This window comes from Ranitomeya imitator, chromosome 1 (genome assembly GCF_032444005.1).
Source record: "Ranitomeya imitator isolate aRanImi1 chromosome 1, aRanImi1.pri, whole genome shotgun sequence".
In the NCBI taxonomy this organism is placed as follows: domain Eukaryota; kingdom Metazoa; phylum Chordata; class Amphibia; order Anura; family Dendrobatidae; genus Ranitomeya; species Ranitomeya imitator.
This window is the reverse complement of record NC_091282.1, coordinates 73,938,544-73,952,237: the sequence shown is the minus strand read 5'-3', so window position 1 is coordinate 73,952,237 and position 13,694 is coordinate 73,938,544. Positions and strand designations below refer to the sequence as shown.

General features: G+C 45.4%; 1 protein-coding gene across 1 annotated transcript in view; it reads left to right on the top strand.

The window, feature by feature from the left end:
- Nucleotides 1–596: 596 nt before the first annotated feature.
- Nucleotides 597–13,694, top strand: part of LOC138662503 (flagellar attachment zone protein 1-like) — a 29,200-nt gene continuing 16,102 nt past the window's right edge. Inside the window, exons 1-2 of the mRNA XM_069748228.1 lie at nt 597–739; nt 2,916–3,818. Coding sequence (XP_069604329.1) covers nt 2,918–3,818 — 901 coding nt within the window. The 5' untranslated portion in view covers nt 597–739; nt 2,916–2,917. The remainder of the gene's footprint in view (nt 740–2,915; nt 3,819–13,694) is intronic.

The window sequence follows — 13,694 nt, the reverse complement described above, 5'->3', positions numbered from 1 at the left end:
GCACCACAGACTGTCCAGGAGTTGACTGATGCTTTAATCCAGGTCTGGGAGGAGATCCCTCAGGAAAACATCCGCCTCCCCATAAGGAGCATGCCCAGTTGTAGGGAGGTAATACAGGCACGTGGAAGTCACACACACTACTGAGCATCATTTCCTTGTCTTGAAGCATTTTCACTGAAGTTGGATCAGCCTGTAATTTGATTTTCCACTTTGATTTTGAGCATCATTCCAACTCCAGACCCCCATGGGATATTAATTTTGATTTACATTGAATCATTTTTATGTTTTATTGTTCTCAACGCATTCCGTAATGCGTAATGAACGAATAAAGGTTTGCAACTGGAATATTTCATTCAGTGATATCTAGTATATGGGATTTTAGTGTTCCTTTTATTTTTGCGAGCAGTGTATATTACATAATGGGTATCCCATTATCACATATGAGAGTCTTAGATACATCACCTTATAATGTGTGGAATGTAGTGCTGTGCAGTTCTTTATGGCTCATATTACCACTCATAAAGTTTTTGCATCTTCAATAGCTGAAGTTCAGATTCAGTAATGAAGTATCATTTCCCTTTTAACCATTTCATGCCCGAGGCAGTCTAATCAGGGTAGTGACTCTCCTGACACACCCAGCTATATGATTCCTTGTCCACAATCCTCCTTCCAGTGTACGACCTTATAGACTGTGCGGACATCAACCTCTCCCAGCAGAGCAGTTCCCAAGTCACACAAGGTAAGAATTGAGGGAAAAACAGGGCTGGGGTGTCCATAGAGAATACATCCATATCCACACTTACGGTATATGCTGACTGTCCAGTGTAACAACATATCACTTATGTAGTATTAGCAAAAATCCAAGAACTCGCTCATCAAACTAAATGATAATTTACATATTTAATATTTAAATATATTATTTAATATAGCAGAATTTTGGTTTTGATAGAGGTTACTTGCAGTCCTATGTAACATCACAAATAACAGTGATAACATGGAGTACAAATAATGTACTACGTGTGACCTGCAGTCCTATGTAACACCACAGATACCACGGTGATACCCCTCGAACATCTTTACAATATAGGACTCTGCGGTTATGTCCTGGCCCCTGTGGCAATAGGAATTTTACCTGGTTACATAAGTTATGCCATAATTCTTGTACCCATGTGTGTATTATACCATTTATTATGTTCTGTGATGTGCGAGAGAATAATTCGGAATCTGGGACTAGAGGACGCTGTATGAATAGTGGTAAAAAACTGGTTAAAACGTTTGTCTCAAGTTCATAAATAGGTACATTTGAAAAAAACACTGTGTAATTTACCTTTTATTAAAACTCCTAATCAGTTCTGATGAAGAGAGCGATTTTTAATTCCATAGTGTACAGCCCATCGCCTGCTATATCTTTTATCTCACCCTAAAGCTGGATTCACATGTACACCGTTCAGTAGATGTGTGCAGTGCTGTGTATGGGAAGCATCATGGCAACTAGTCTTCTTCCACCAGCTCAGATTCAATTGCAAATTAAGAGGTAGATCCTGCAGAGGGTAAAACTACTGGAAATTCAGGACACAAGTCATAATGTTCAGAAATAAAGTGATTCCTCATGTACACATAAAGGACAACTCATTCTGAAGAGTTACTTGAAAGTTTATTTATCCTTTTGAAGTTGGTAAATGTAAAGTAATGCACCAAGGCTGCAGTAATTGTATTGCTGCATACACATTAAATGGAAATCTACTTAGGACTACAAAACAGGAGAAGGACTTGGATATTCCAGTTACCAATAAGCTGAGCAGCAGTGCTCAATGTCAGGCAGCAGCTGCAAAAGCAAACAAGATTTTAGGGTGTAAATCCTGTGACTCTAATGTATTGTTACCCCTGTATAAATCACTGGTGAAGCCACATCTAGAACATGGGATCCAGTTTTGGGCTCCACATTCTAAAAATAATATTGCAAGGCCAGAGTCAGTTCATAGGTGGCGTTTAGATTATTACATGGCATGGAAGGTCTCTCCTGTAATGAGAGGTTGGAAAAGTTGTTTTTGCTTTTTGGAAAAAAATGTTTTAGAGAAGATCTCTTTTACATGTATCAATACACGTGTGGTCAATACAAAGGACTGGCATGTGATTTATTGATTTATACAGTATGACCTTGTGAAGGACCAGGGGACTTTCATTACATGTGGAGGAAAGAGGATTCTGGCAGCTAAATAGGAAAGGGTTCTTTACAGTTAGACATGTCAGACTGTGTAATGACCAATTGCAAGAGGTAGAATGGTGTAAAATTTACACTGTAAATTGAAGCTTATAAGCTCCAATGCAAAACATATGACAATGACCCCCAATCGTTACTGTTTTTTTCATATGGGCCAAAAAGATCTTTTGGCCCCCACTATGGTCCAGGACCTGGGTGTGACTGCAAGCCTTGTACCCATTATAGTAATGGCAGATACTATATTGGCATTTAGGTCGGGGTCACACTTGCAACTGCAATGCGAGAAACTCGCATCAATACCCGGCACTACCGCCGGCACTCGGGACCGGAGCGTTCAGCTGCACCGAAATACATGTAGCCGCACACTCCGGTCCTGAGTGCCCGCGGCAGTGACGGGTATTCGTGCGCGAGTTTCTCGCATTGCAGTTGCAAATATGACCCCGGCCTTAGAAAGAGGCTGGATGCTTTTTTCATAACAAATCGTATTGAGGGTTACAAATCATCAAGAGATTATATACAATTGATCGAGAAAGGTTCAACTTGATAGATCTGATCACTTTTGTAATGTATGTAACTGTGTGATCATGAAGAATGGCCTGGAATTACCTGATCATTTTTTTATCCATCAATATGTGAATTAATATAAGATATATTGAGGACATCGGTGTTTAACTTTTCTTTTTTCCTTTTTCAGAAATGTCAAGTGTGGATGCAGAAGTTGAGGCTCCACCAGCCGTGTCTTGTGACATGATACCAGCTTCTGAGTCTGAAGCATCATCCCCTGAGAAGGATGTATCAGTGGAAACTGAGGCCCCTGCAGAGGACAGTAAATCTTCACCTACAGAAAGTGAAAATGTAGCCGAATCTGTGTCTGAAACTACAGAGAGTGAGGCTCCACCAGTGGACGCTGAAGCTCAATCTGTGGCTGAAGAGCCTCCATCTGTAGACAACGTAGCTCCATCCAAAGATACTGAGGCTCCATCTGTGGCCAATGAGCCTCCATCTGTGGAAAACGAGGCCTCACCCAAAGAGGATGAGGCTCCACCAGTGGCTGATGAGGCTGCTAGTATAGAGAATGAGGCTCCGGCAGTAGACAGTGAAGCTTTATCTGTGGAGAATGAAGCTGCATCCAAAGACACTGAGGCTCAATCTGTTGCTGATGAGCCTCCATCTGTAGAAAATGAGACCCCACCAAAAGAGGAGGAAGCTCAACAAGTGGCTGATGAGGCTGCTAGTATAGAGAATGAGGCCCCAGCAGTAGACAGTGGAGCTTCATCTGTGGAGAATGATGCTCCATCCAAGGACTCTGAGGTTCCTGCTACAGAAAACGAGGCTGTATCGGTGGCCACTGAGGCTCCACCTGCAGACACTGAGGCTCCAGCTGCAGACAATGAGGTTCCAGCTGCAGACACTGGGGCTCCAGCTGCAGATTCCGAAGCTTCATCTGTGACAGCTGAAGCAACATCCACAGAGATTGATCCTCCAGCCAAAGAGAAGGAAGCCCCATCAGAGGCCATTGAAGCTACAGCCACAGAGACTGATTCCCCATCAGTACAAAATGATGCACCATCAGCAGAAAATGAAGTACAATCACCTGGTAAGTCTGATATACAGGGCTGTGACGAGAAGCCATGCACTTGTCTTCTTATGTGACCAGAAGAATTTCTGAGTGGTTCTATTAAAAGGTTCTTCACTTTAGAGAATCCATGCTTGTTGGAAAGCTCCTTTTAATCATGACGTTGCTGGGACCACTAGCAATCAGCTGTAATCTGTTGTTCCACTTTTCTGCAGCGCAACCACAGGGGAAATGAAGAATTACTCATGGTCCATTAAATTTACTAGGATGTCTGTGTAATGTATGACAGGACAGGTCCTCCAGAGCAAGGGTCACTCTATGTAACTACTCTCAGTTCTAGCCACAAGTGGGACCTCTTTTGGAATTCCATCGTTGGTGTACAAAACTAGGGTTTAATAAGTTTCTATGATCGAAAAAATCTTTACGTGGAGCAGATTGTGTGTTTAACACCTGGTTACAAATGAGTGTGCTAACGTCTCCTGCAGTCCTATGCGCTACAATCACCTGGAGTCCTATGTAATACCACAGATAACTTTCTAACATTCTTACAAGAAAGGACTCTGCGGTTACCTGAATGTCTGAAATACCACATGACAGATGTAGGTGATTGACGTATGTCTAATAACAGTATGGAAGATACCCCGCGGGTCATTAAGCACTTTGTAGGGTATTGCAAGTAGCTGTTTAGGTTTTTTAGGTAAGGGTCAAGTAAGGGCCAGGATTTTACACTGTGCCCTTTAAAATGTTAATGTGCACTATAGTTGCTGGTGAGATGGCTGTGTCATGGGTCAGCGTGTCAGTTCGTGTTCCTGAAAGCCTACAATGAGACTTCTTCTCTCCAGTAGTGGTCAGACACATGTGAGCATGGAAGAGTGAGGTTGTGCTGCAGAAAAACATCTGCATCCTAGTTAGCTAGCAAGTGGGAGTGAGTAAGCAATGTTTGATGAGGTCTACAGTGGAGCAAAGTAAAAGCTCCAGCATGAAATGTAGCATGTGAGCCCTGTCATAGGTGAAGGAGATCAGAAAACCTGCATGACAGAGTACCGACCCGAGAGGATTGCCTCATAAAGGGGAAGATTTTTTTCTTTCTGTGAAGATTACATCTTCTTGTGAGGGACCAGGGGTTACCTACCTGAGCGGAGAAAGGAAAGCCATACCAGAGGAATATGAAAACTGATGCCTGAGTCTTAATGTGGTTTTCCAAGCTTGGGGTTCAATTCTGCCTCCACCCTATGTGAGTTGAGCGAGGCCAAACATGTCTAGTCGGAATGTGGACAGGAAGTATGCAAATAAAACTTGCAATCACTGCCCACTCCCAGCACCAGAGAATCCTGACAGTGAGCATTGTACATGGTGTTATGAATCACAAGTCTATAGTCATACAGAGTGACTGCAGATGTGAGCCTCAAACCTGGACAACCCCATTAGGCCGGGTCACACTTGCGAGTGCAATGAGAGAAACTAGCGAGAGTCTCTCGCATCAATACCCGGCGGAGCGGAGTGTTCTGCTGCATAGAAATACATGTAGCCGCATGCTCCGGTCCCAAGTGCCGGTGACAGTGCCAGGTATTGATGCAAGTTTCTCGCATTGCACTTGTAAGTGTGACCCCGGCCTTAAGTGGGATTCCATGCCGGAGACAGATAGGAGACTGGCGCCTTTGTGGGGTACTGTAAACTGTTCCTCCTATACCTGCTGACAGCCACATCTACTATACAATAGTCTAAGGGTCACTTCCGTCTTTCTGTCTCTCTGTCTTTCTGTCTGTCACGGATATTCATTGGTCGTGGCCAGCCAGTGGGCATAGACAAAAGGGCAGGGGAGGCCAGGAAGTATGAAGAGCAGGTCCCCGCCCACTCCGTACAGGCCCAGACAGAAGCGCTGCAAAGGGGGCGGAGTCGCCATGGGCGCTGTTGGGCCTACCGCAGCCAAAAGCCGGGGACTAAATTAGCGGCTGCGGTCAGTGATGACGGCCGCGGTCATTGATGATGGCCGCGACAGCAGGAAACAGCGCAGCACAGCGCAGCACATGCGGCGGTGACAGCTGCGGACGGAAGGTGAGTATATACTATGTGGCTGTGCAATATACTCCGTTGGCTCTGCACTATACTCCGTGGCCTGTGCTATATACTATGTGGGCTGTGCTACATACTACGTGGGCTCTGCACTATACTCCGTGGCCTGTGCTATATACTATGTGGGCTGTGCTACATACTACATGGGCTCTGCCCTATACTCCGTGGCCTGTGCTATATACTACGTGGGCTCTGCACTATACTCCGTGGCCTGTGCTATATACTACATGGGCTCTGCAATATACTCCGTGGCCTGTGCTATATACTATGTGGGCTGTGCTACATACTACATGGGCTCTGCACTATACTCCGTGGCCTGTGCTATATACTACATGGGCTCTGCAATATACTCTGTGGCCTGTGCTATATACTATGTGGGCTGTGCTACATACTACGTGGGCTCTGCACTATGCTCCGTGGCCTGTGCTATATACTACGTGGGCTCTGCAATATACTCCGTGGCCTGTGCTATATACTACATGGGCTCTGCAATATACTCTGTGGCCTGTGCTATATACTATGTGGGCTGTGCTACATACTACGTGGGCTCTGCACTATGCTCCGTGGCCTGTGCTATATACTACGTGGGCTGTGCAATATATTACGTGGCCATGCATATTCTAGAATACCCTATGCGTTAGAATCGGGCCACCATCTAGTTTCATATAAATATTCAATATAACACAACAAATAATATTTTTGCTATCACGTGGGGCTCATGTATTAACCCTTTTAGAGCCCCAAACCTGCATCACAATCACAAAGAGGTTTTGCAGTGATTTTTTGCTGCGTATTCGCAACGTTTTTGCTGCATTTTTGTTGTCTCTTCTGCATGCCGTTAAAGTTTAGTGCCCCCCCCCCCCAAAAAAAAAAATCATGATACAACTTCCTTAAGGTTTTTGCACCAAAAATGCAGCAAAACCTGATACCTGTGTTTTTTACTGCAATTTTCCTCTGCGGATCCGCACTAAATCCGCATCGTGTGCACACAACCTAAAACTTGCCATAAAAAAGCAGCAAAAACGCAACATGTAAAGATAGCCGTAATGTTGGACAGTTAAAGTTTTTTGCTAATGAAGTTGTTCTAAGATAGATTTCTAGAATTTTTTTTTCCTACAGGAACCTTATGGTTCAGCATTGTGATTTTTACTACCGTATGTTATTTCCTGCTGCAGTTTTGCTCATTGAAGTCCACGGGGAGATGTTTTCACAAATAGGCCAGAGCTCAAGAATGCTGCTCTTAGGAAGTGATGATAAATGATTTTCACACTGAAAGAAAAAAATGTCAAAACTCAACTTAGCTCACGTGGTTGACCCCGAGCCCCTGCAGCACTGACCTGGATTTGCTCTTGATTATGTAGCGTGTGCAATTTTACTGCCGCAGGGTCTGAACTCTGAATCTTGTAAGCAGCATATAAAGTTACATGTTTCGAAGAAATTCTCTCCAGATGGAGATTAAAGGAAATCTGTTACCAGCGTTTTGACATTTAGTTTGAGAGCAGAATAATGTAGACAGAGACTCTGATTCAAGCAATGTGTCACTCACTGGGCTGCTTGCTGTAGTTTTATTAAAATCACAGTTTTATCACCAGGAGAATATCACTAGTAAGTAGGACTAGTAAACCTGCTGCCATGTAGTTCTCCGTAATCATGAGCTCTGCATAACCCAGCCTCCACCACTTATTGGCAGCTTTCTGACTATACACAGTATACACAGAAAGTGGCCAATCGGTAATGTGGGCGGGGTTATACCGAGCTCAGCTTTCAGAGAACTGTTATTAAACAAGGATTTTAAGAGAACCTGTTGTCCCATGTGAGATAAGACCAGCACCTTTTAGCCCTCATATACTCCATTCTAATATTCTGTATAAATATGTGGTGCCCCAGGGTCCTGGTCATCACAGCGGCATTGCTTTCCTCCCGGGAGAGTGATGCTACGTTTGGAGGCAAGAAAGGATAACTGCAACCAGGTACCACAAACATGCAACACATTCACACTCCAGGCCACGAGGGGGAGCTTTTGATCCTATTTACTAGGTGACTCCCCATATATATATAACTGTAGTCTGTAGGGAAAGTTAGTTAGTTCCAGACATCTGTCTGAGGAGGACAGAGGGTTTACGGAGCTGTGCATGCCCTCAGAGCTGCAGTTCCTGGAAAGAGACATTTTGAAGGTAGAATTGATTGCAGCGAGCGTGCAGGAGAGGAAGCACAGGAGAGGATACCAGAAGGGGACCAGCCCCGAGCAGGCTGCCTCCTTCTGAGGCGCAAAAACACCGGTAGCCGGAACACCGAGGTTGTAAGGACCTCCATGCCTTACATCAGAGACCGGCAGAACAGCTAATTGCACATTACCTGTCCGCACCCAAACCCAGGAGGCACGGTGACACCCCACGGAGGTAGGTCATCTAGGAGACCCTATAAACAGACTCAAGTCACCAGTCATACGGGTTTTGTCCTATCCTAACCGGGGGACAGAGAGAGAGAGAGAGATAACATCTGTGAGGACCTTATGTGAAACTTAGCAGTAAGGGACTCCACCACTACAGTGCAAAGGAAGGCTGCTATTCTCCACCTGCATAAGGGGACTGTGAACTTGCCTCCGAACCGGCCGGACTCTACCTGCCCTGTGATCTGGTGCTCTGAACTGTGGCTGCTGAAACCAACAGTAAACAAGGTAAAGAGACTGCAAACCTGTGTCGTCGTTCTTCTCTGCACCTCTCACCATACCACCATCTACACACCGGGAGCCCTGGGGATATACTTCACCTGTGGGAAGATATACCATCTAGCTGCCATAACATCACCCCAGCGGACCCTTTAAGCAGCGTCGGTCCCCACTGACCGAATACCACAGGTGGCGTCATGAACATAAACTTTATCCATTTAAAGACCTTTCCCTTTTACATGGGCGCCCAGTGCCACGGACCAGGTCAGCCACCGTGACATCCCCCTGTGAACCGCAGGATCCGGTACCGAGTACTCCTAGCCCGTGGGGCAACTCAAATACACCCCAATCTGGCCTGCTAGACAAGAAAAACACCTTTCAATATACTCACCTGTGGGGCGGTTTCGGTCCAAGGGGTGTCGCTGGTCTTGGTCTGGTGCCACATCTCTTCTTGTGATGTCATCCTCCCTCTTGCTTCATGTGGATGACACATCCTATGCCATCCACACAATGTCCCTCGACACAGCGTTTCTGTCCAGGCATGCTTTCTCTGTCCTGTTGAGGGCAGGGCAAAGTACTATTGTGCACATGCGCTGGGAAGGGTCAAAGAGCCCCTGTGCATGGGCACTATAGTACTTTACTCTGCCCTCATCAAGGCACAGAAGTACGCCCGCACAGGAGCCGCGATCCAAGGGACATTATGTGGATGACGTGGATGCGTCATCTACATGAAGCACAGAAGGAGAACAACATCACGAGGAGAGAGGAGGCACTGAACCAAGACAACAACATCCATCAGACCCTACCGCCCCATTAGTGAGTATAATCAAAGAGTTTTTTCTAGTTTTGTAAGCCAGATTGGGGGCAAATATACAGCATATTAGAATGTTGCATATCAGGGCTGAATGGTGGTGGTCTTATCTCATATGGGACAAACCTGGTGACAGGTTCCCTTTACTAAAACTACAGCAAGCAGCCCAGTACGTGATACAGTACATCGCTAGAATCAGGGTCTTTGCCCCCTAGAGTACATCATGCTGCTTTCAGATGGGGTAGCAAAAACCTGTTGACAGTTGCCTTTAATAGTTAATTCATTTTTTTATCACTTTTTTTCGGCAGCAAAACCTGATTTCTGGGCAGGAAAGAAGCAAGATTTCCTTGTTTTTTTCTTGCTGTGTTTTTGCTGCATTTTTTGTGTATTTGTTTGCTGTGGTTTTGACGTGCCAGAAAAACTCTGAATAAAGTGAAATTCTCCATTGTGCAAAAAAACATGCAAAGCACAAAATCCCGATGACAAAAAAAACAAGGTGTGCATGAAATTTATGAAATGTCATAGACTTTGCTGATGCTGCAAAACACAGCTGAAAATTTGAATTAAAAAGTTCTGATAAAGAGAGCAATTTTTAATTCCATAGTGTACAGCCCATCGCCTGCTACATCTTTTATCTCACCTTAAAGCTGGATTCACATGTACACCGTTCAGTAGATGTGTTCATGGGAAACATCATGGTAACTAGTCTTCTTCCACCAGCTCAGATTCAATTGCAAATTAAGAGATAGATCCTGTAGAGGGTAAAACAACTGGAAATTCAGGACACAAGTCATACAATGTTCAGAAATAGAGTTATTCCTCATGTACACATAAAGGACAACTTATTCTGAAAAGTTATTGTGGTAAATGTAAAGTAATGCACCAAGGCCGTAGTTATTGTATTGCTGCATACACCTTAAATGGAAATATACTTGGGATTACAGAACAGGAGAAGGACTTGGATATTATGGTTACTAGAGTTGAGCGACCTTGACCTTTTTAGAGTCGAGCCGGGTTTTGCGAAACCCGACTATGTCCAAAGTCGGGTCGAGTGAAATCGGCCGATTATGACGTAAAGTCGGGATCGACCGAAACACGAAACCCAATGCAAGTCAATGGGGCAGCATAGTCGGCAGTGAGTGGGGGCCAGGAAAACACCTAGAGTGCCCATTTTAATGTCAAAACCATCCATTCTTCTTAATGAAGCTTGTCAAGCGTAATTTACCTTATAATAATTGGAAGGCATTTGAAATTGGGGGTCATTTGGCTAAAGTTGTGGGGGGTAGGGCTGGTTCAAGTAATTAGTGGGCCCAGGAAATCTGGACCACGTCACGGCAGTGGAGCAGGGAGAGGTAAGTATTTCAACTTTGCAAGTGCTGTGAACCTGAGCAAGCAGGGGGGGCCCACTCGTTGGCATTGGCACTGGCACAGGGCCCCTCAAAGTACAGCGGTGTGTTTGCACGGCGGGGGCGCCTCCCACCGGCAGCAACACTTTTGCGTACTATGAGAGGCCCTGTGCCAGTGACGTCGCCAACTAGTATTCCTCCCCCCACCTGATGAAGGAACCTGCACTTTCATCTGCACCTTCCTCTTTGTCCCCGTGTAAGGTGGTATGGTATGCGGGAAGAGCAACCTGACTTTCAGCAGGGTCACAATGTTGTTGTGTAGCGTGCACGGGGAATGTTGCGTTATGGGTCAATGTACCAGCAGACTCATCTATCACTGGCTGGGCAATGGGCACGATGAAGTGGAAACACAGATATAGGCCCAAAGAAGAAAGTGGGCTAAATGCAGTTCAAAATTGGTAACACAGGAATAACCAGGGGGCATTGCAGTGGAGGACAACTGGAATGAGAGGCTGACACAGAGAGTAGGGCCAAATCAGTAAGTAGTCGAAATGCAGTTCAAAATTGGCAACCGTAGTAAACAGGCGGCACAGCTTTGTTCAGTGGAGGAGAACAGCAAGGAGTGGCAGACACCGATAGTAGGCCCCAAACCAACTAGTACGCCAAATGCAGTTGTTCCATTTAACCACAATTTAATGAGAGCCTGAAGATAGAAGCTCAGGAAAGGCAACCTGGGGAACACCTTGGAGTGTAACACACCATCTCTCTCCACCCCATACCCATTTTGTATGGCCTAATGCAGTGTACTTTTCTACAACTACTAAACGAGAGTCGGAAGACCGAAGCAATGGCAAGGAAACCTGGGGAACACCTTAGAGTGTAACACACCCTCTCTCTACACCCCATACCCAATTTGAAGGTCTAATGCAGTGTAGTTTCCAAGAACTACTAAACGAGAGCCGGAAGATCGAAGCTCAGGAAAGGCAACCTGGGGAACACCTTGGAGTGTAACACACCCTCTCGCTACACCCCATACCCAATTTGAAGGCCTAATGCAGCGTAGTTTCCAACAACTACTAAACGAGAGCCGGAAGATCGAAGCTCAGGAAAGGCAACCTGGGGAACACCTTGGAGTGTAACAAACCCTCTCTCTACACCCCATACCCAATTTGTAGGCCTAATGCAGCGTAGTTTCCGACAACTACTAAACGAGAGCATGAAGATCGAAGCTCAGGAAAGGCAACCTGGGGAACACCTTGGAGTGTAACACACCCTCTCTCTACACCCCATACCCAATTTGTAGGCCTAATGCAGCGTAGTTTCCGACAACTACTAAACGAGAGCCGGAATATCGAAGCTCAGGAAAGGCAACCTGGGGAACACCTTGGAGTGTAACACACCCTCTCTCTACACCCCATACCCAATTTGAAGGCCTAATGCAGTGTAGTTTCCAAGAACTACAAAACGAGAGTCGGAAGATCGAAGCTCAGGAAAGGCAACCTGGGGAACACCTTGGAGTGGAACACACCATCTCTCTACACCCCATACCCAATTTGAAGGCCTAATGCAGCGTAGTTTCCAACAACTACTAAACGAGAGCCGGTAGATCGAAGCTCAGGAAAGGCAACCTGGGGAACACCTTGGAGTGTAACACAACGTCTCTCTACACCACGGAAGGGATGATTCTTAGGAAGGAAGGCTGTTGGAAATAAGCATTGCGCGTCCGAGGGTGATTAGATTCTTATTAGGTATATACTCACCCTCGGACGCGCCCTGCTTCTTTATTTGGAATGAATGTTTATTTGCAATGTGGTGTTGACTTTCTCTATTATTTTGGTAATTAATGATTTTATTATTTTCATTATTTTGCATCTTCTCGGCAATAATATAAAGAAGACGCGACAGGACAACACTCGGTGGATGCCATATGTGTGTTTTCAATTTAAAAAAACTTTCAGTTAACTACTTGCAGGAGAAAGTAATTGTAGCTGGTGGCCATTTTTAGTACTGTACCAGATTTTAGTTGTGTGTTTGTTTTTAATGTTAAAATGTCTGCATTTGATATCTCACCAGTATTTTCTTTTTTATAAGCAAAATACTTATTTTTATATTTTCTGATGTTGGTTCCAGGGGTACACGGCCAGCAGTGCCCTGGTCAGTGTAGTAGTAGTTGAAAGAATGGACCGCAGACAGGCATCGAAGGCCTAAAATAAAAACACATGGCTGTAGGCAATTTTAAATTGGTTCCAGGGGTACACGGACAGCAGTGGTGTGGTCAGTGGAGGCCTAGTGGAAGGAGTGACCGCAGACAGGCATCGAAGGCCTAAAATAATAACACATGGCTGTAGGCAATTTTAAATTGGTTCCAGGGGTACACGGGCAGCAGTGACCTGGTCAGTGTAGTAGTAGTTGAAAGAATGGACCGCAGACAGGCATCGAAGGCCTAAAATAAAAAAATTGGGCTGGCTGTAGGCAATTTTAAATTGGTTCCAGGGGTACACGGACAGCAGTGGTGTGGTCAGTGGAGGCCTAGTGGAAGGAGTGACCGCAGACAGGCATCGAAGGCCTAAAATAATAACACATGGCTGTAGGCAATTTTAAATTGGTTCCAGGGGTACACGGACAGCAGTGGTGTGGTCAGTGGAGGCCTAGTGGAAGGAGTGACCGCAGACAGGCTTCCAAGGCCTAACATAACAAACTTGGGCTGGCTGTAGGCACTTTTAAATTGGTTCCAGGGGTACACGGGCAGCAGTGGTCTGGTCAGTGGAAGTCTAGTGGAAGGAGTGACCGCAGACAGGCTTCCAAGGCCTAACATAACAAACTTGGGCTGGCTGTAGGCACTTTTAAATTGGTTCCAGGGGTACACGGGCAGCAGTGACCTGGTCAGTGTAGTAGTAGTTGAAAGAATGGACCGCAGACAGGCTTCGAAGGCCTAACATAACAAACTTGGGCTGGCTGTAGGCACTTTTAAATTGGTTCCAGGGGTACACGGGCAGCAG